Below are 24,012 nucleotides of genomic sequence, written 5' to 3'. Positions count from 1 at the left end.
CAGGCAAATCAGGAAGGATATCTGTGCTCTAAAGGGAGAGGTCCAACGATACAGGAGAGAACCCCTAGATCAACAAGCTCATCAAGCAGGTTTAAATAGTATTCACACGGATGCAGTTGCCAAGGCCTTAAGCAATTATAGTGTGAATAAAGTCCTCGAAATACATCCCCCATCTATTGAAGCTGAGGAGCGTCAGCAGCCACGGCAAACTAGAGTAGGTTTGGCTCAACTACGCTCGGGATATTGCAGTCGCCTAAATTTTTATTGGGCGGAAATCGACCGCGCCGTGCAAGACATCTGCCCAGTATGTGGCATGGGCCCGCACAACACAAAACATCTTTTCAACTGCCCAGCCAAACCTACTCATCTAACTCCAGTGGATCTGTGGTTACATCCCATCGAAGCGGCCACTTTCCTGGAACTGGAGATAGACCCAGAGCCAGATTGAGCAGAAGAATGAACATACATACATAATAACAAACACTGTTACAACAACAACAACACGTCTCCTGTCTAAAGAAGGCCTCAAGATTTCTTCTGTCTATAGAAGACATCAAGAGGACTTCTTCTGTCTATAGAATATCTCAAGAGGTCTTATGTTGTACATAGAGGACCTCAAGAAGAAGTCTTTTGTCTGTAGATGACCTGAAGAAGTCTTCTAATCTCATAGAAAATCTCAAAACATCTTATGTTCTCCCTAGAAGAACTCAAGAGGTCTTCTGTTATCTATAGAAGATTTCAAGAGGTCTTCTCTTTTCTATAGAAGACCCCAAAAGGTCTTCTGGTTTCTTTAGAAGACCTTAAAACTTCCCCCGTTGTTCATAGAAGACATCAGAAGGCCTTCTGTTGCCCATCGAAGACCTCGAGAGGTCTTCTACTGTCCATAGAATCCTGAAGAGGTCTTTTGTTGTCTATGGAACACTTTAGGAGGTTTTCTGTTGTATACAGAAAACGTCAAGAAGTTTTCTGATACCAATAGAATACCATAAGAGATCTTTTGTTGCCTATAAGAGACCTCAAGGGGTCTTCGGCTGCCTACAAATTACCTCAAGAGGTCTTCTGCTATCTACAGAATGCCTTTTCTGCGTTCTACTTCTGTTGTCTATGAAACAGGTCCTTTGTAGTCTATATAAGACGTCAAGAGGTTGACTGTCGTTTAAAGAATAACTCCAGAGAACTTTTGTTACATATAGAAGACCTCAAGAGGTCTTCTGTTGTCCACAAAAGAGCCCAAGAGGCCTTCTTTAGAAGACCTTAATAGGTCCTCCGTTGTCAAATGAAGACTTCAATAGGTCGTCTGTTTTCTGCTATCTATAGAAGACCCCAAGAGGCCTTCATTGTTATAAGACTTTAAAAGGCCGTCCGTTGTCCATAGAAGACATCGGGAGACCTTCTGTTGGCCATAGAAGACATCAATATATCTTGTCTGTAAAAATCATCAAGAGGTCTTATGCTGTTTAAAGAAGGGTGAAGATGCCTTCTGTTGTCTATAGATGTCTTCAACAGGTCTTTTTGTCTTTAGAATACCTCTTGAGATATTTTGATGCCCATAGCAGACCTCAAGAGGTCTTCTTAGGGGGTTGCATGTTTTCTATAGAGGACTTTAAGAAGTTTTCTAATGCCAATATAATACTTCAAGGAATCTTTTGTTGCGTATAAGAGTCTTCAAGAGGTCTTCGGCTGCCTACAGAAAACCTCAAAAGGTCTTCTGCTGTCTACAGAATATCTCAATAGGTCTTCTATGTCTATGGAACACCCCAACAAGTCATTTGCAGTCTATATACGACGTCAAGAGGTTGATTGCCATTTAATGAATAACTGAAGAGAACTTTTGTTACCTATAGAAGATCTCAAGAGGGGTTCTATTGTCTACAGAGTACTACAAGAGGTCTTCTGTTGTCTGCAGAATACTTCGTGAGGTCTTCTGGTATCCGCAGAAGCCTGACGAGGTTTTCTGTCGTCTATAGGATACCTGACGAACTCTTCTGTTATCTATAGAATACCTTCAGTGGTATTCTCTTGCCTATAAAGACCTCGAGAAGTTCCATGTTGACTATAGAAGACCTCATAACGTACAAAAGGCCTCACGTGGGCTTCTGTATATTGAAGACCTCAAGGGGCCTCAAGAACTTTTCTGTCTTTAGAAAACCTCAAGAGGTCTTCTGTTGTCTATAGAGTTTTTACTGCCTATAGATTGCCTCAAGAGGTTTTCTGTTTCCCAAACAGATTAACCTAAAAACGTAAAACTAAATAACCACTGGATAAAACCAACACACTTTATTTTACAAAAAAAAATCGAATTTAATTAACATTTCAAATGACCGTTATAATTAAATATCAAACTTAAATGAACTATTTAATTAGATTAATTAATAAATTGAAATGAAAGGACAACGAAGTTAATTAAATAATGACAATGAACGTGAATTGCCGCAAAGACCTTTTTTACCACCCTGCCTGCCCACTAACTACGGGCTAAAAGAGTAAAACAAAAGGAGTAGTTTTTTTTTTTTGTTTTAATAAATGACACATAAAATGGAAAACATGTTCTCCTTAACTTTTCAGCTGCCCTTATCCTATCCCGGCCGTCAAGTATACAAATCACTTTTCATTAAAATGTTTTGTGGAAACCTCACAACCAAAACCTTATATAAAGAACCAACCAACAACCATTTCATGTTGGGCCAGTATGCTTCAATTCCATTTTAATGACTTGCCTTGCCTCACATGCCACAAAGCCGACCGCCAATGGTCCCTACTAGCAGTAGTGTCTTACCAACGTTTGTCGTTAGCGTTCGTTTTTTTTTTTCATTACAATTGCCACAGACACATGTGTTCGTTCCATTTCAATTTGCTGAGATTATATTTAATATTTATAACCAAATTTCATGGACCTCCATGAAAGTCATGCATACATACATAACTACATACACACGTACCTTCATACATACATCCGTACAGATGTACCTACACACATGGTAGGTTACTATTGCCCAGAATGATGACACAATTTCCTTAGAAAATGGAATGCTAATGCCTGTCTTGCGATATGCATATGAAACACTGGCGTAGTCAGGTTTTGTTTTAGCAAGCTTTGCAGAAGGATGGGGGAAGAGACTCTGTGAAGAAAATTTAAATATTTTTAGAACCTATAAAATATTATGTTGTCATTTAAAGATTTTCCCTCTACCGTCAACTTCTACCCACATCTCTGCTATGAAACCATAACTTATATTTGATATGACTGTTTTTATGCAAGTATCAAATTGTGTGTGTCTGTGTGTCATTTTTCATTTCTTGTCCTTTTCGAAGCAGCAATGTCTTCCACTTTTTCTTCCATTTGGGTCTTCGGTACATCGTTGGTACCTCAGAGACTCTAACTCACCCCACAATGAATGGCCATACATTTGCATTTGTTGTTTACAGTTGTTGTTGATGATTTTATTTTTATTTTCATTTCGCTTTTTCGTCATCGAGAGAACGGTCCATGGAAGCACTCAGTAAATTGGATTTTTCCATTAGATTTTAAATTGTTTGCTTCGCTCAATTTCTTATGAATTTTCAAGGTAGTTGTAGTTTTGGCTTCTTACATTCGGATTGGGTGGCAGAAATGGAGTTATGATGAATATATGAGAGTGATATAAGAAATTCAAAACCACAGTGACAAGAGGAACTATATACACACATATGTGCATTAAATAATAAAATATAATATTTTAGGTTTTTATTTTATTGTTTATATATTTTATATTTTATATTTTATATTTTATATTTTATATTTTATATTTTATATTTTATATTTTATATTTTATATTTTATATTTTATATTTTATATTTTATATTTTATATTTTATATTTTATATTTTATATTTTATATTTTATATTTTATATTTTATATTTTATATTTTATATTTTATATTTTATATTTTATATTTTATATTTTATATTTTATATTTTATATTTTATATTTTATATTTTATATTTTATATTTTATATTTTATATTTTATATTTTATATTTTATATTTTATATTTTATATTTTATATTTTATATTTTATATTTTATATTTTATATTTTATATTTTATATTTTATATTTTATATTTTATATTTTATATTTTATATTTTATATTTTATATTTTATATTTTATATTTTATATTTTATATTTTATATTTTATATTTTATATTTTATATTTTATATTTTATATTTTATATTTTATATTTTATATTTTATATTTTATATTTTATATTTTATATTTTATATTTTATATTTTATATTTTATATTTTATATTTTATATTTTATATTTTATATTTTATATTTTATATTTTATATTTTATATTTTATATTTTATATTTTATATTTTATATTTTATATTTTATATTTTATATTTTATATTTTATATTTTATATTTTATATTTTATATTTTATATTTTATATTTTATATTTTATATTTTATATTTTATATTTTATATTTTATATTTTATATTTTATATTTTATATTTTATATTTTATATTTTATATTTTATATTTTATATTTTATATTTTATATTTTATATTTTATATTTTATATTTTATATTTTATATTTTATATTTTATATTTTATATTTTATATTTTATATTTTATATTTTATATTTTATATTTTATATTTTATATTTTATATTTTATATTTTATATTTTATATTTTATATTTTATATTTTATATTTTATATTTTATATTTTATATTTTATATTTTATATTTTATATTTTATATTTTATATTTTATATTTTATATTTTATATTTTATATTTTATATTTTATATTTTATATTTTATATTTTATATTTTATATTTTATATTTTATATTTTATATTTTATATTTTATATTTTATATTTTATATTTTATATTTTATATTTTATATTTTATATTTTATATTTTATATTTTATATTTTATATTTTATATTTTATATTTTATATTTTATATTTTATATTTTATATTTTATATTTTATATTTTATATTTTATATTTTATATTTTATATTTTATATTTTATATTTTATATTTTATATTTTATATTTTATATTTTATATTTTATATTTTATATTTTATATTTTATATTTTATATTTTATATTTTATATTTTATATTTTATATTTTATATTTTATATTTTATATTTTATATTTTATATTTTATATTTTATATTTTATATTTTATATTTTATATTTTATATTTTATATTTTATATTTTATATTTTATATTTTATATTTTATATTTTATATTTTATATTTTATATTTTATATTTTATATTTTATATTTTATATTTTATATTTTATATTTTATATTTTATATTTTATATTTTATATTTTATATTTTATATTTTATATTTTATATTTTATATTTTATATTTTATATTTTATATTTTATATTTTATATTTTATATTTTATATTTTATATTTTATATTTTATATTTTATATTTTATATTTTATATTTTATATTTTATATTTTATATTTTATATTTTATATTTTATATTTTATATTTTATATTTTATATTTTATATTTTATATTTTATATTTTATATTTTATATTTTATATTTTATATTTTATATTTTATATTTTATATTTTATATTTTATATTTTATATTTTATATTTTATATTTTATATTTTATATTTTATATTTTATATTTTATATTTTATATTTTATATTTTATATTTTATATTTTATATTTTATATTTTATATTTTATATTTTATATTTTATATTTTATATTTTATATTTTATATTTTATATTTTATATTTTATATTTTATATTTTATATTTTATATTTTATATTTTATATTTTATATTTTATATTTTATATTTTATATTTTATATTTTATATTTTATATTTTATATTTTATATTTTATATTTTATATTTTATATTTTATATTTTATATTTTATATTTTATATTTTATATTTTATATTTTATATTTTATATTTTATATTTTATATTTTATATTTTATATTTTATATTTTATATTTTATATTTTATATTTTATATTTTATATTTTATATTTTATATTTTATATTTTATATTTTATATTTTATATTTTATATTTTATATTTTATATTTTATATTTTATATTTTATATTTTATATTTTATATTTTATATTTTATATTTTATATTTTATATTTTATATTTTATATTTTATATTTTATATTTTATATTTTATATTTTATATTTTATATTTTATATTTTATATTTTATATTTTATATTTTATATTTTATATTTTATATTTTATATTTTATATTTTATATTTTATATTTTATATTTTATATTTTATATTTTATATTTTATATTTTATATTTTATATTTTATATTTTATATTTTATATTTTATATTTTATATTTTATATTTTATATTTTATATTTTATATTTTATATTTTATATTTTATATTTTATATTTTATATTTTATATTTTATATTTTATATTTTATATTTTATATTTTATATTTTATATTTTATATTTTATATTTTATATTTTATATTTTATATTTTATATTTTATATTTTATATTTTATATTTTATATTTTATATTTTATATTTTATATTTTATATTTTATATTTTATATTTTATATTTTATATTTTATATTTTATATTTTATATTTTATATTTTATATTTTATATTTTATATTTTATATTTTATATTTTATATTTTATATTTTATATTTTATATTTTATATTTTATATTTTATATTTTATATTTTATATTTTATATTTTATATTTTATATTTTATATTTTATATTTTATATTTTATATTTTATATTTTATATTTTATATTTTATATTTTATATTTTATATTTTATATTTTATATTTTATATTTTATATTTTATATTTTATATTTTATATTTTATATTTTATATTTTATATTTTATATTTTATATTTTATATTTTATATTTTATATTTTATATTTTATATTTTATATTTTATATTTTATATTTTATATTTTATATTTTATATTTTATATTTTATATTTTATATTTTATATTTTATATTTTATATTTTATATTTTATATTTTATATTTTATATTTTATATTTTATATTTTATATTTTATATTTTATATTTTATATTTTATATTTTATATTTTATATTTTATATTTTATATTTTATATTTTATATTTTATATTTTATATTTTATATTTTATATTTTATATTTTATATTTTATATTTTATATTTTATATTTTATATTTTATATTTTATATTTTATATTTTATATTTTATATTTTATATTTTATATTTTATATTTTATATTTTATATTTTATATTTTATATTTTATATTTTATATTTTATATTTTATATTTTATATTTTATATTTTATATTTTATATTTTATATTTTATATTTTATATTTTATATTTTATATTTTATATTTTATATTTTATATTTTATATTTTATATTTTATATTTTATATTTTATATTTTATATTTTATATTTTATATTTTATATTTTATATTTTATATTTTATATTTTATATTTTATATTTTATATTTTATATTTTATATTTTATATTTTATATTTTATATTTTATATTTTATATTTTATATTTTATATTTTATATTTTATATTTTATATTTTATATTTTATATTTTATATTTTATATTTTATATTTTATATTTTATATTTTATATTTTATATTTTATATTTTATATTTTATATTTTATATTTTATATTTTATATTTTATATTTTATATTTTATATTTTATATTTTATATTTTATATTTTATATTTTATATTTTATATTTTATATTTTATATTTTATATTTTATATTTTATATTTTATATTTTATATTTTATATTTTATATTTTATATTTTATATTTTATATTTTATATTTTATATTTTATATTTTATATTTTATATTTTATATTTTATATTTTATATTTTATATTTTATATTTTATATTTTATATTTTATATTTTATATTTTATATTTTATATTTTATATTTTATATTTTATATTTTATATTTTATATTTTATATTTTATATTTTATATTTTATATTTTATATTTTATATTTTATATTTTATATTTTATATTTTATATTTTATATTTTATATTTTATATTTTATATTTTATATTTTATATTTTATATTTTATATTTTATATTTTATATTTTATATTTTATATTTTATATTTTATATTTTATATTTTATATTTTATATTTTATATTTTATATTTTATATTTTATATTTTATATTTTATATTTTATATTTTATATTTTATATTTTATATTTTATATTTTATATTTTATATTTTATATTTTATATTTTATATTTTATATTTTATATTTTATATTTTATATTTTATATTTTATATTTTATATTTTATATTTTATATTTTATATTTTATATTTTATATTTTATATTTTATATTTTATATTTTATATTTTATATTTTATATTTTATATTTTATATTTTATATTTTATATTTTATATTTTATATTTTATATTTTATATTTTATATTTTATATTTTATATTTTATATTTTATATTTTATATTTTATATTTTATATTTTATATTTTATATTTTATATTTTATATTTTATATTTTATATTTTATATTTTATATTTTATATTTTATATTTTATATTTTATATTTTATATTTTATATTTTATATTTTATATTTTATATTTTATATTTTATATTTTATATTTTATATTTTATATTTTATATTTTATATTTTATATTTTATATTTTATATTTTATATTTTATATTTTATATTTTATATTTTATATTTTATATTTTATATTTTATATTTTATATTTTATATTTTATATTTTATATTTTATATTTTATATTTTATATTTTATATTTTATATTTTATATTTTATATTTTATATTTTATATTTTATATTTTATATTTTATATTTTATATTTTATATTTTATATTTTATATTTTATATTTTATATTTTATATTTTATATTTTATATTTTATATTTTATATTTTATATTTTATATTTTATATTTTATATTTTATATTTTATATTTTATATTTTATATTTTATATTTTATATTTTATATTTTATATTTTATATTTTATATTTTATATTTTATATTTTATATTTTATATTTTATATTTTATATTTTATATTTTATATTTTATATTTTATATTTTATATTTTATATTTTATATTTTATATTTTATATTTTATATTTTATATTTTATATTTTATATTTTATATTTTATATTTTATATTTTATATTTTATATTTTATATTTTATATTTTATATTTTATATTTTATATTTTATATTTTATATTTTATATTTTATATTTTATATTTTATATTTTATATTTTATATTTTATATTTTATATTTTATATTTTATATTTTATATTTTATATTTTATATTTTATATTTTATATTTTATATTTTATATTTTATATTTTATATTTTATATTTTATATTTTATATTTTATATTTTATATTTTATATTTTATATTTTATATTTTATATTTTATATTTTATATTTTATATTTTATATTTTATATTTTATATTTTATATTTTATATTTTATATTTTATATTTTATATTTTATATTTTATATTTTATATTTTATATTTTATATTTTATATTTTATATTTTATATTTTATATTTTATATTTTATATTTTATATTTTATATTTTATATTTTATATTTTATATTTTATATTTTATATTTTATATTTTATATTTTATATTTTATATTTTATATTTTATATTTTATATTTTATATTTTATATTTTATATTTTATATTTTATATTTTATATTTTATATTTTATATTTTATATTTTATATTTTATATTTTATATTTTATATTTTATATTTTATATTTTATATTTTATATTTTATATTTTATATTTTATATTTTATATTTTATATTTTATATTTTATATTTTATATTTTATATTTTATATTTTATATTTTATATTTTATATTTTATATTTTATATTTTATATTTTATATTTTATATTTTATATTTTATATTTTATATTTTATATTTTATATTTTATATTTTATATTTTATATTTTATATTTTATATTTTATATTTTATATTTTATATTTTATATTTTATATTTTATATTTTATATTTTATATTTTATATTTTATATTTTATATTTTATATTTTATATTTTATATTTTATATTTTATATTTTATATTTTATATTTTATATTTTATATTTTATATTTTATATTTTATATTTTATATTTTATATTTTATATTTTATATTTTATATTTTATATTTTATATTTTATATTTTATATTTTATATTTTATATTTTATATTTTATATTTTATATTTTATATTTTATATTTTATATTTTATATTTTATATTTTATATTTTATATTTTATATTTTATATTTTATATTTTATATTTTATATTTTATATTTTATATTTTATATTTTATATTTTATATTTTATATTTTATATTTTATATTTTATATTTTATATTTTATATTTTATATTTTATATTTTATATTTTATATTTTATATTTTATATTTTATATTTTATATTTTATATTTTATATTTTATATTTTATATTTTATATTTTATATTTTATATTTTATATTTTATATTTTATATTTTATATTTTATATTTTATATTTTATATTTTATATTTTATATTTTATATTTTATATTTTATATTTTATATTTTATATTTTATATTTTATATTTTATATTTTATATTTTATATTTTATATTTTATATTTTATATTTTATATTTTATATTTTATATTTTATATTTTATATTTTATATTTTATATTTTATATTTTATATTTTATATTTTATATTTTATATTTTATATTTTATATTTTATATTTTATATTTTATATTTTATATTTTATATTTTATATTTTATATTTTATATTTTATATTTTATATTTTATATTTTATATTTTATATTTTATATTTTATATTTTATATTTTATATTTTATATTTTATATTTTATATTTTATATTTTATATTTTATATTTTATATTTTATATTTTATATTTTATATTTTATATTTTATATTTTATATTTTATATTTTATATTTTATATTTTATATTTTATATTTTATATTTTATATTTTATATTTTATATTTTATATTTTATATTTTATATTTTATATTTTATATTTTATATTTTATATTTTATATTTTATATTTTATATTTTATATTTTATATTTTATATTTTATATTTTATATTTTATATTTTATATTTTATATTTTATATTTTATATTTTATATTTTATATTTTTAAGAAACCTAAAACAACTTCGAATTTGAACTTTACAAAAAAATGCCCCCTGTTGAAGGTTAACAAATGCATTTCATGTTACTTTCATCTAACCTCCTTTCTTTCTTCTCTCGTAATTCTAGGAAATTTTTCACGAACATGCCACCCACTTGCGTATACTAAAAGAACACGAGGATTCAGCGGCCTTAGTAAAATCCAGTGTACCCGAACGGCTGAAGAACAATTTAATGGCAAATTTTCGCAATGGCAGCCGTCATGCGCCCTATTTCATTTATGGTGGACACGGCAGTGGCAAGAGTGCAATTATGACGGCATTGTATGCGGATGTTAAGAACTGGTTCCAACCCAATTGCCGAGTACATCGTGTCATACGTTTCGCCTCGGCTACACCACGTTCCGCCTATAATTTAGAACTGCTGCGTGTCATTTGCCAACAGTTATCAATTATTTACAATATACCCGAAGGCTACCTGCCCAAAGACGCCTCATTTGATCCGCTGTATATAAATAATTGGTTCCAGAATTTATTGCGACGCATTGAGGACATGAATAACGATGTCCTCTTTCTTTTCATTGATGATTTGCATTTATTAAATCCCCTCGATTGTGATATTGTTGCGGCCCTATCATGGTTTCCCACCTCGCTGCCGTGGAATGTTCAATTGGTTTGTTCAACAACCACACCTGTGGAACAGCTGAAATTTACACCCATGCAAAGGGATCGTTTTAAATCAATGGAATATTTGTTCGATTTGGCTGTGGAGGAGAATCGAACGGTTTTGAGGAAACAATACTCATCAAATGGAGACAATAATTTAACATTTACCCAATTTGTGGAGAAGCAATTTGATCAGTTGGAGGCGCGTTATGGCCGTAAAGGTTTTGCACGATTGGCATCATATTTGACACTCTCCGAATTTGGTTTATCCGAAACTGAATTATTGGAGTTACTAATGCCGATTGATGATCCAGAGGCCCAGATTGAAACGGGAAAGGGCAACTTCTGTTTTTCATCGTTTAAGAAGATACACAAGGAAATGAGTAAGTCAATTTAAATTATTTTGTTCATTATGTCGCTCTCTGAATAAAGAGATTTGTAGGGAGTAGTGATCTGCAAAAATCTGCTAAATTGCACCACAGCAGTTAAGACCGTAATCTCTTCTCCTAAAACCCCTTTAATTTTTCTATCACTTTTTCTCCTCAAGGTTTCCTTCTGCGCGATAAAATCATGTCAGCCAAAGTTCTTATACACTGGCGTTATCCGTACTGCAAGGAGTTAACCCGCACCCGTTACTTAGATGCGAACACTACTCGCTCCATGCACATTGCCATTGCGAATATCTTTTTTCCCGCCGAAAATGATGATCAGGATGAGGAGGAAGATGATGACGAAAGTACGGAACGTGATGGGGACAGTGATCGCCAATCGTTGGCTAGTCAAACAACAATCAAAGATAAAGACAACTCATCGGCTGGAGGCGGTCGTAAATCATCGGCTCCACATCACAATGATGACACCTCAACATTTTATAATCCCATGGCTGCCGATGTGTCGTACAGCATGCGCCACGTCGAAGAGAGCTGGCATCATTTAATGCGTTCCGATGATTTGGATAAATTCAAGCAAATTGCCGTGTGCAATTTTGATTTTCTATTAGCAGCGGTAAGTGCAATATTCATTGTTAAATCACTGTTAAATGACAAAGTAATGTAAACAAGCTATTTTCTGCATTACAAGGGGACTGAAAAGTAATGGGTTATTCTTTAGTTAAGCAAAAGTAACTGCATCAGTATGAATACCATTCTGGTCTGTCTGATAGGCTTGTTGATCTATATGTCCTCGATGATACTTTTGAACCTCTCTCTAGATCATTCAAATCTCTCCTTACGTGCCTGGGTGGGAGAAGCCTGTCTTCTATATTGTGAAAGGGATGTTCACGGCGGTAACATTCAAGTAGGTACTACATTGGCAACATATGATTGTTCGGATGCAATGGTAAAGATTCGTTTCCTCATGAAGGTGGTCCACATATGTTATGTGCCTCCTTATTACACCTTTGGATCATCTACCTCAGTCCTTAGGCCGGTATTCGGGCAGATTTGAATATTTTTCCACTGCGTAGCTCTATCATTTGCATACCATACCGGCTCAGGTAATCACAGATTGCCTATTGCTTTATAAGAGATCAACTAGTGCTGGATTTAGCGGCGTATATTTTGCAATTCTTCAAATGAAAGAATCAACTATAGGACCCGATACCAAGATCGTACAATCTCCGCATACATTACGATCTCTGATGTGGGTGTAGTCTTCGATAGGTTAAGAGCCACCATAAGTTCGGTCGAATGGACTGCTCTAATTTCTGGTATTCGACCAGCAGGTATATAGCAGGCAGTGATGAAGTCCCAGAAAATTCTCTCAGTTACCCGCGTATCTGAGCGAATAAGCAGCTATCTGAAGCGGTGATTGGCAAATTCTCTGAAGCCTTGCCTATCAGATTTTCCATGGTTTATAAAAGTACGGCGGTCAAAGGTTATGAAGTTGGGTGGTTTGTTTCCAGAGGCGATGATAGGAAGATGACCTGAGCCAAGGCAAATGACGGGTTGCCAGGACACGTCAGTTATTAGACCAATTTACTCCATAGCAGAAATGATCCTTAAAAAAAGGTTTTAGTTACCTTTAACACCCTTTCATTAGAAAGGATCTACAGAAGCACCATTTCCTTGAGCACCTTTTCCTACGAAAACACCCTTTCCTTCAACACCCTTTCCTTAGAAAGGTACTACAGAAGCACTCTTTCCACGGAAGCACCCTTTCCTTAGAAGGGGTCTACAGAAGCACCCTTTCCTTAGAAGGGGTCTACAGAAGCACCCTTTCCTTAGAAGGGGTCTACAGAAGCACCCTTTCCTTAGAAGGGGTCTACAGAAGCACCCTTTCCTTAGAAGGGGTCTGCAGAAGCACCCTTTCCTTAGAAGGGGTCTACAGAAGCACCCTTTCCTTAAAAGGGGTCTACAGAAGCACCCCTTCCTTAGAAAGGGTCTACAGAAGCACCCTTTCCTTAGAAAGGGTCTACAGAAGCACCCTTTCCTTAGAAAGGGCCTACAGAAGCACCCTTTCCTTAGAAAGGGTCTACAGAAGCACCCTTTCCTTAGAAAAGGTCTACAGAAGCACCCTTTCCTTAGAAAGGGTATACAGAAGCACCCTTTCCTTAGAAAGGGTCTACACAAGCACCATTTACATAGAGAGGGTCTAAACAAGCACCCTTTCCTTAGGAAGGGTCTACAGAAGCACCCTTTCCTTAGAAACGGTCTACACAAGCACCCTTTCCTTAGAAAGGGTCTACAGAAGCACCCTTTCCTTAGAAAGGGTCTACAGAAGCACCCTTTCCTTTGAAAGGGTCTACAGAAGCACCCTTTCCTTAGAAATGGTCTACACAAGCACCCTTTCCTTAGAAAGGGTCTACAGAAGCACCCTTTCCTTAGAAAGGGTTTACAGAAGCACCCTTTCCTTAGATAAGGTGTACAGAAGCACCCTTTCCTTAGGAAGGTTCTTTAGCAGCACTTTTTCCTAAGAAAGGATCTACAGTGGCACACTTTCCTAAGAAAGCATCTACAGTGGCACCCTTTCTTAAGAAAGGATCTACAGTGGCACCCTTTCTTAACAAAGGATCTACAGTGGCACCCTTTCCTTGGAAAGGGTCTACAGAAGCACTCTTACCTTAGAAAGGGTCTACAGAAGCAGCCTTTCCTTAGAAAGGGTCTACAGAAGCACCCTTTCCTTAGGAAGGGTCTACAGAAGCACCCTTTCTTTCCGAAAGGGTCTACAGAAGCACCCTTTCTTTTCGAAAGGGTCTACAGAAGCACCCTTTCTTTTCGAAAGGGTCTACAGAAGCACCCTTTCTTTCCGAAAGGGTCTACAGAAGCACCCTTTCTTTCCGAAAGGGTCTACAGAAGCACCCTTTCTTTCCGAAAGGGTCTACAGAAGCACCCTTTCTTTCCGAAAGGGTCTACAGAAGCACCCTTTCTTTCCGAAAGGGTCTACAGAAGCACCCTTTCTTTCCGAAAGGGTCTACAGAAGCACCCTTTCTTTCCGAAAGGGTCTACAGAAGCACCCTTTCTTTCCGAAAGGGTCTACAGAAGCACCCTTTCTTTCCGAAAGGGTCTACAGAAGCACCCTTTCTTTCCGAAAGGGTCTACATGAGCACCCTTTCTTTCCGAAAGGGTCTACAGAAGCACCCTTTCTTTCCGAAAGGGTCTACAGAAGCATCCTTTCTTTCCGAAAGGGTCTACAGAAGCACCCTTTCTTTCCGAAAGGGTCTACAGAAGCACCCTTTCTTTCCGAAAGGGTCTTCAGAACACCCTTTCTTTCCGAAAGGGTCTACATGAGCACCCTTCCTTTCCGAAAGGGTCTACAGAAGCACCCTTTCTTTCCGAAAGGGTCTACAAAAGCACCCTTCCTTTCCGAAAGGGTCTACAGAAGCACCCTTTTTTTCCGAAAGGGTCTACAGAAGCACCCTTTCTTTCCGAAAGGGTCTACAGAAGCACCCTTTCTTTCCGAAAGGGTCTACAGAAGCACCCTTTCTTTCCGAAAGGGTCTACAGAAGCACCCTTTCATTCCGAAAGGGTCTACAGAATCACCATTTCTTTCCGAAAGGGTCTACAGAAGCAACCTTTCCTTAAGAAAGGGTCTACAGAAGCACCCTTTCTTTCCGAAAGGGTCTACAGAAGCACCCTTTCTTTCCGAAAGGGTCTACAGAAGCACCCTTTCTTTCCGAAAGGGTCTACAGAAGCATCCTTTCTTTCCGAAAGGGTCTACAGAAGCACCCTTTCTTTCCGAAAGGGTCTACAGAAGCACCCTTTCTTTCCCAAAGGGTCTACAAAAGCACCCTTTCTTTCCAAAAGGGTCTACAGAAGCACCCTTTCTTTCCGAAAGGGTCTACAGAAGCACCATTCTTTCCGAAAGGGTCTACAGAAGCACCCTTTCTTTCCGAAAGGGTCCACAGAAGCACCATTCTTTCCGAAAGGGTCTACAGAAGCACCCTTTCTTTCCGAAAAGGTCTACAGAAGCACCCTTTCTTTCCGAAAGGGTCTACAGAAGCACCCTTTCTTTCCGAAAGGGTCTACAGAAGCACCCTTTCTTTCCGAAAGGGTCTACAGAAGCACCCTTTCCTTCCGAAAGGGTCTACAGAAGCACCATTTCTTTCAGAAAGGGTCTTCAGTAGCATTCTTTCTTCAGAAAGGGTCTACAGAAACACCCTTTCTTTCAAAAAGGGTCTATAGAAACAACCTTTCTTTTAGAAAGGGCCTATAAATGCCCCTGGTCGCTAAATTTGATATTTAGGGACCAATATCGGTGCACAAAAGCTCCATAAAATTCTTCGCTAATAAACTAAAATTGCTGTTGGACATCTATCGTTGTCGAAGGGAGTGTATAACTTTGGTCCAAGCATTGTACATCGTAATATTTCTCTGAAACTTAGATCCAGTTCTAAAACGGACTACATCCGTGACAAATGTTTAGCTTTCTCTCTTAAGTGCAGTTTAGGAGCTGTTCATTTAAAATCGGTCTATTCTTCTTGACATAAAAGCCCAAAAATTCTACGGTGATTAACTAACATGACAGGTGGACACAATTACTCTGCAACGAAGTGACTCAAGAACTTAGATCAAGTTCCATGATGGGTTTTGGCCATTCCATTCCTTCAACACGTTTGCATTTAAATTCAGTTAAAGAACACTTCTGTGATCGTGTTGAAATTGTAGTACTGGGCCACTTCTTGTATCATTTTGAAATTTTAATAGCGGTTTGCTCTTGTAACCAAATACACAGCACTAGATTTTTCTACAGAAGCCAGTACTTCCCGGAATTTAGGGTCTCATATACCTTACTCCCGCACAAAAGTGCAGTTTTTCCTGCAAGTACTCTTGTGGTCTCTAAACCGTTTACTATGTTTTGCCAACAAAATAGGAAATTACAGTTAGATTTAAAATAAAACTATGCCTTTGTTTAAGGTTAGTTGGTACTTTCCTAACGAATGCTGAAACATTTATATGTACCATGCAAATAAGGTTCAACAAAACCACCGTTAAATAGTATACCAAAAATTTAATTAGATTCCTTGCAAACATAAAAATTAATTTAGAAACATTGTTCGGATTTTTGTTGACTTTGCCCACCGATCTGTTATCTCTTTACTTTGTACGTAATTAAATTTACAGGTATATTATTTACGGCAGTTGTCAAATTGCAACAATAAAAAACAGCAACAACAACAAATGCCAGTGCATTTTATGGTAAAAGTTTTACCAAAAATTAAACAACGTCAAAAACACATAAACAAAAGTTATTACTCAACATCAGTTACAGAGAGTACGGCTGTCTATTTAATACTTTATCCAGTTGCCTGGCCTGGTATGGTCTGCCTTGCTACTCTTGCACGTTATTTAAAAGTTGCATCATTCAACTGCAATTTTAACAATGAACAACGGCGCAATGTTATCTCATTACAAAGTTTCCAACACAAGTATTTCTTATTGTTGTTGGTGGGTGAGTTGCTTGTTTTGTTGTCTGCCAAAAATATTTTAATTTCATAGACACCATTTGTTGTTACATACATACATACATATTTGTTTTGTTGTCCTATTTTGTTTGGCAAATATGTTGCACTCGACAGATATGAAGGAAAGTTTTGAAATTAAACTTTTTGTAACAATATGAATTTAGTGGGAGGTGTATCCTACGACAAATTTGGAGAAAATCAACATCTTTGGGGTGCACCACATGTAAATTAAATGTGTAGTTGGATTCTTTTCAAATTAGGGCATGATTAGTTAAAATCTTTTAAATCATTTTTGTTGTCCTCCTCTTAGGGCGTGGACTTTTTAAATAATTTTTGTTGGCCACCTTTAATTGCGTGGATTTTTTTAAATAACTTTTGTTGGCCTACTCTAAGGGCGTGGATTTTTTAAATAATTTTTGTTGGCTTTCTGTAAGGGCATGGACTTTTTAAATCATTTTTGTTGGCGTCCTCTAAAGGCGTGGACTTTTTAAATCATTTTTGTTGGGCTCCTCTAAGGGCGTGGATTTTTTAAATAATTTTTGTTGGGCTCCTCTAAGAACATGGATTTTTTAAATAATTTTTGCTGGGCTCCTCAAAGGGCGTGGATTTTTTAAATTATTTAAAATTAAATTATTTATTGTTGGTCTATTCTAAGGGCGTGGATTTTTTTAAATAATTTTTGTTGGCCTCCTCTAATGGCGTGGATTTTTTAAATAATTTTTGTTGGCCTCCTCTAAGGGCGTGGATTTTTTAAATAATTTTTGTTGGCCTCCTCTAAGGGAGTGAATTTTTTAAATAATTTTTGTTGGCCTCCTCTAAGGGCGTGGATTTTTTAAATAATTTTTGTTGGCCTCCTCTAAGGGCGTGGATTTTTTAAATAATTTTTGTTGGCCTCCTCTAAGGGCGTGGATTTTTTAAATAATTTTTGTTGGCCTCCTCTAAGGGCGTGGATTTTTTAAATAATTTTTGTTGGCCTCCTCTAAGGGCGTGGATTTTTTAAATAAATTTTGTTGGCCTCCTCTAAAGGCGTGGATTTTTTAAATAATTTTTGTTGGCCTCCTCTAAGGGCGTGGATTTTTTAAATAATTTTTGTTGGCCTCCTCTAAGGGCGTGGATTTTTTAAATAATTTTTGTTGGCCTCCTCTAAGGGCGTGGATTTTTTAAATAATTTTTGTTGGCCTCCTCTAAGGGCGTGGATTTTTTAAATAATTTTTGTTGGCCTCCTCTAAGGGCGTGGATTTTTTAAATAATTTTTGTTGGCCTCCTCTAAGGGCGTGGATTTTTTAAATAATTTTTGTTGGCCTCCTCTAAGGGCGTGGATTTTTTAAATAATTTTTGTTGGCCTCCTCTAAGGGCGTGGATTTTTTAAATAATTTTTGTTGGCCTCCTCTAAGGGCGTGGATTTTTTAAATAATTTTTGTTGGCCTCCTCTAAGGGCGTGGATTTTTTAAATAATTTTTGTTGGCCTCCTCTAAGGGCGTGGATTTTTTAAATAATTTTTGTTGGCCTCCTCTAAGGGCGTGGATTTTTTAAATAATTTTTGTTGGCCTCCTCTAAGGGCGTGGATTTTTTAAATAATTTTTGTTGGCCTCCTCTAAGGGCGTGGATTTTTTAAATAATTTTTGTTGGCCTCCTCTAAGGGCGTGGATTTTTTAAATAATTTTTGTTGGCCTCCTCTAAGGGCGTGGATTTTTTAAATAATTTTTGTTGGCCTCCTCTAAGGGCGTGGATTTTTTAAATAATTTTTGTTGGCCTCCTCTAAGGGCGTGGATTTTTTAAATAATTTTTGTTGGCCTCCTCTAAGGGCGTGGATTTTTTAAATAATTTTTGTTGGCCTCCTCTAAGGGCGTGGATTTTTTAAATAATTTTTGTTGGCCTCCTCTAAGGGCGTGGATTTTTTAAATAATTTTTGTTGGCCTCCTCTAAGGGCATGGATTTTTTAAATAATTTTTGTTGGCCTTCTGTTGTAATGTGAGAACCTCCACGATAAGTTCGAACAACACACAACACACATCATGAGCATTAGGCGATCAGTTCGCATTGGCACACACAAGATGTGCATGTAAATAATCTCATAGGTAGCAAGTAAGATGTAAATATTGTCAAAGAAGAACACTCGTAATAAAGCACCCAAGCAAGCAACACGCCGTCTTTCATTTCCTGCACACAGCAGACACCATCATCACCATCAATAAATAGTTTCAACAGGTTATGGGCCCAGGATACTCGAAAGGACAACGATAACGAAATCAACTATTGGAAAAAACGTATTGGAATAGAGAAATTGTGACCAGGATCAGACAAAGGAAAACGCATTTGGAAAAACGAGAGGAAAGTGTTGCTAGTAAATCAATCTATGTGATTGAAGTGAAAATACATTGAAGTTTGTGAAGCATTTTGGAAAAGCTGTGTGTCAGTTTCCCGTATCGTGTGTCGACTACAAAAACAACAAAATGTCTTCAATGTATAACATCGAGAAGCTGTCCGAAGATAATTACGAGTCGTGGTGTCTGCAGATCAAATCCGTTTTGATCCATCAAGATTTGTGGAGTGTGATCTCAGAGAAGGCAGAAGATAATGTATCCTGGAAGAAGCGTGACGAAAAGGCAATGGCAACGATCATATTGAGCGTAACTCCTGTCCAGATTTCTTACATCAAGAGCTGTAAGTCGGCTAAAGAAGCATGGGACAGTTTGAGTGCAGTGCATCGACCGAAAGGGCCAGTGAGAAAGGTCTCTTTATTCAAGCAGTTGCTGAGTATGAAGATGCATGAAGGCGATGGAATCCAGCAGTACCTGTGCGAATTCACGTCAGTCGTGGATAAGTTAGCAGACGCAGGTATACAGTTGGCTGAAGAACTATTGGTGATCATGATCCTCGCCAGTTTGCCAGAGTCCTTTGAAAATTTGGTTGTTGCGCTGGAGTCACGTGATGATTTACCTACGCTGTGTGCGTTGAAGATAAAATTGGCTGAAGAAACCGAAAGGCGAAAATCATCACAGGCTATTAGCAGAGATTTTTACAACCAGGCGTTTATGGCACAAAGCGCGAGATGTAGCAACAACAACAGAAGAGAAAATTTCAATACGCAAAACAGATACGACAACAACAACAATACAGGTAGCAAACAACAGCATTCGCGCACAAGAAGAAATTTCAAATGTTACAATTGTGGCGGCAGAGGCCATTATGCAGCGCAATGCATACAGGCAGCGAAAAAGGGTAAGCTGCGACACCCCAATGAGCATGCGTACACAGTGTTGGCGACGAGTGACAACAACAACGTAGAAAAGAACACATGGTGCTTAGATAGCAGTTCCTCCAAACATTTATGCTGTGATCGTAATGTGTTTACGACTTTTGTGCACCATAGAGAAAAGATTTCCCTTGCAGATGGTCAGCAAATTGAAGCAAGAGGAAGGGAGAATGTGTTCATCAAAGAGGGTGACATCGAGCTAAAAGATGTGTTGTTTGTGCCGGACCTGCAATGCAATTTTATGGCGGTTGGCAGAGTAGCGGCAAAACATCATGTGGTATTCAGCAGAAAATGTGCAACGATCCTAAATAAACAGAAAGTGGTGATGACAGCGAAAAGGGTCGGAAATTTGTTTTTGCACACCGAGCCCAATAAGAAAATGTTTATGAAGAAAACAACAACGACAAGAAAGTGCCGTTACGGTCGTCGTGATGGGGAGAGCCCACACAAAGGAGATGATGACCAGACAGATGAAGCGAATGTGTTTCGCAGTAGAACAAATAGAAAAGCAGTTAGGTCAGCCGTCGAGGTGCCCTTATGAAGAGGATCAGTATTTAGAACGTAAGTCGTTTAAGAAAAATACAGTGTGTACAGAATGTAATATGTTTACAAAAATTGTTGAGATTTGAAAAATAAAGAATATTTGAGTTTTTGACGTGTGTGTATGTGTGTTGAGGAGGAGTGTTGTAATGTGAGAACCTCCACGATAAGTTCGAACAACACACAACACACATCATGAGCATTAGGCGATCAGTTCGCATTGGCACACACAAGATGTGCATGTAAATAATCTCATAGGTAGCAAGTAAGATGTAAATATTGTCAAAGAAGAACACTCGTAATAAAGCACTCAACGAAGCAACACATCGTCTTTCATTTAGCGCACAGCAGACACCATCATCAACACAAGAATATGTTACAACACCTTCTCTAAGGGCGTGGATTTTTTAAATAATTTTTGTTGGCCTCCTCTAAGGGCGTGGATTTTTTAAATAATTTTTGTTGGCCTCCTCTAAGGGCGTGGATTTTTTAAATAATTTTTGTTGGCCTCCTCTGAGGGCGTGGATTTTTTAAATAATTTTTGTTGGCCTCCTCTAAGGGCGTGGATTTTTTAAATAATTTTTGTTGGCCTCCTCTAAGGGCGTGGATTTTTTAAATAATTTTTGTTGGCCTCCTCTGAGGGCGTGGATTTTTTAAATAATTTTTGTTGGCCTCCTCTGAGGGCGTGGATTTTTTAAATAATTTTTGTTGGCCTCCTCTAAGGGCGTGGATTTTTTAAATAATTTTTGTTGGCCTCCTCTAAGGGCGTGGATTTTTTAAATAATTTTTGTTGGCCTCCTCTAAGGGCGTGGATTTTTTAAATAATTTTTGTTGGCCTCCTCTAAGGGCGTGGATTTTTTAAATAATTTTTGTTGGCCTCCTCTAAGGGCGTGGATTTTTTAAATAATTTTTGTTGGGCTCCTCTAAGGGCGTGGATTTTTTAAATAATTTTTGCTGGGCTCCTCAAAGGTCGTGGATTTTTTAAATTATTTAAAATTAAATTATTTATTGTTGGTCTATTCTAAGGGCGTGGATTTTTTTAAATAATTTTTGTTGGCCTCCTCTAATGGCGTGGATTTTTTAAATAATTTTTGTTGGCCTCCTCTAAGGGCGTGGATTTTTTAAATAATTTTTGTTGGCCTCCTCTAAGGGCGTGGATTTTTTAAATAATTTTTGTTGGCCTCCTCTAAGGGCGTTGATTTTTTAAATAATTTTTGTTGGCCTCCTCTAAGGGCGTGGATTTTTTACATAATTTTTGTTGGCCTCCTCTAAGGGCGTGGATTTTTTAAATAATTTTTGTTGGCCTCCTCTAAGGGCGTGGATTTTTTAAATAATTTTTGTTGGCCTCCTCTAAGGGCGTGGATTTTTTAAATAATTTTTGTTGGCCTCCTCTAAGGGCGTGGATTTTTTAAATAATTTTTGTTGGCCTCCTCTAAGGGCGTGGATTTTTTAAATAATTTTTGTTGGCCTCCTCTAAGGGCGTGGATTTTTTAAATAATTTTTGTTGGCCTCCTCTAAGGGCGTGGATTTTTTAAATAATTTTTGTTGGCCTCCTCTAAGGGCGTGGATTTTTTAAATAATTTTTGTTGGCCTCCTCTAAGGGCGTGGATTTTTTAAATAATTTTTGTTGGCCTCCTCTAAGGGCGTGGATTTTTTAAATAATTTTTGTTGGCCTCCTCTAAGGGCGTGGATTTTTTAAATAATTTTTGTTGGCCTCCTCTAAGGGCGTGGATTTTTTAAATAATTTTTGTTGGCCTTTTCTAAGGGCGTGGATTTTTTAAATAATTTTTGTTGGCCTTTTTGTAAGGGCGTGGATTTTTTAAATAATTTTTGTTGGCCTTTTCTAAGGGCGTGGATTTTTTAAATAATTTTTGTTGGCCTTTTCTAAGGGCGTGGATTTTTTAAATAATTTTTGTTGGCATTTTCTAAGGGCGTGGATTTTTTAAATAATTTTTGTTGGCCTTTTCTAAGGGCGTTGATTTTTTAAATAATTTTTGTTGGTCTCCTCTAAGGGCGTGGATTTTTTAAATAATTTTTGTTGGCCTCCTCTAAGGGCGTGGATTTTTTAAATAATTTTTGTTGGCCTCCTCTAAGGGCGTGGATTTTTTAAATAATTTTTGTTGGCCTACTCTAAGGGCGTGGATTTTTTAAATAATTTTTGTTGGCCTCGTCTAAGGGCGTGGATTTCTTAAATAATTTTTGATGGCCTCCTCTAAGGGCGTGGATTTTTTAAATAATTTTTGTTGGCGTCCTCTAAGGGCGTAGATTTTTTAAATAATTTTTGTTGGCCTCCTTTAAGTTCGTGGATTTTTCAATTTAATAATTTTTTGGCCTGCTCTAAGGGCTTGGATTTTTTAAATAACTTTTTGCCTGGTTCCTCTAAGGTCTGGTTTTTTTA

At 27.2% G+C, this 24,012-nt stretch overlaps 1 protein-coding gene across 3 annotated transcripts in view; it reads left to right on the top strand.

The window, feature by feature from the left end:
- Positions 1 to 24,012, top strand: part of LOC141405224 (protein qui-1) — a 442,299-nt gene that overhangs the window by 281,425 nt on the left and 136,862 nt on the right. For all 3 annotated transcript variants that reach the window (XM_073989320.1, XM_073989317.1, XM_073989318.1), the window contains exons 11-12: positions 11,381 to 12,299; positions 12,464 to 12,921. In XM_073989320.1, the coding sequence (XP_073845421.1) occupies positions 11,381 to 12,299; positions 12,464 to 12,921 (1,377 nt within the window). The remainder of the gene's footprint in view (positions 1 to 11,380; positions 12,300 to 12,463; positions 12,922 to 24,012) is intronic.

Source organism: Musca autumnalis, unplaced genomic scaffold, assembly GCF_047663935.1.
Source record: "Musca autumnalis isolate F117 unplaced genomic scaffold, ASM4766393v1 scaffold_5, whole genome shotgun sequence".
Taxonomy (NCBI): domain Eukaryota; kingdom Metazoa; phylum Arthropoda; class Insecta; order Diptera; family Muscidae; genus Musca; species Musca autumnalis.
This window is presented reverse-complemented; position numbering and strand designations above follow the sequence as displayed.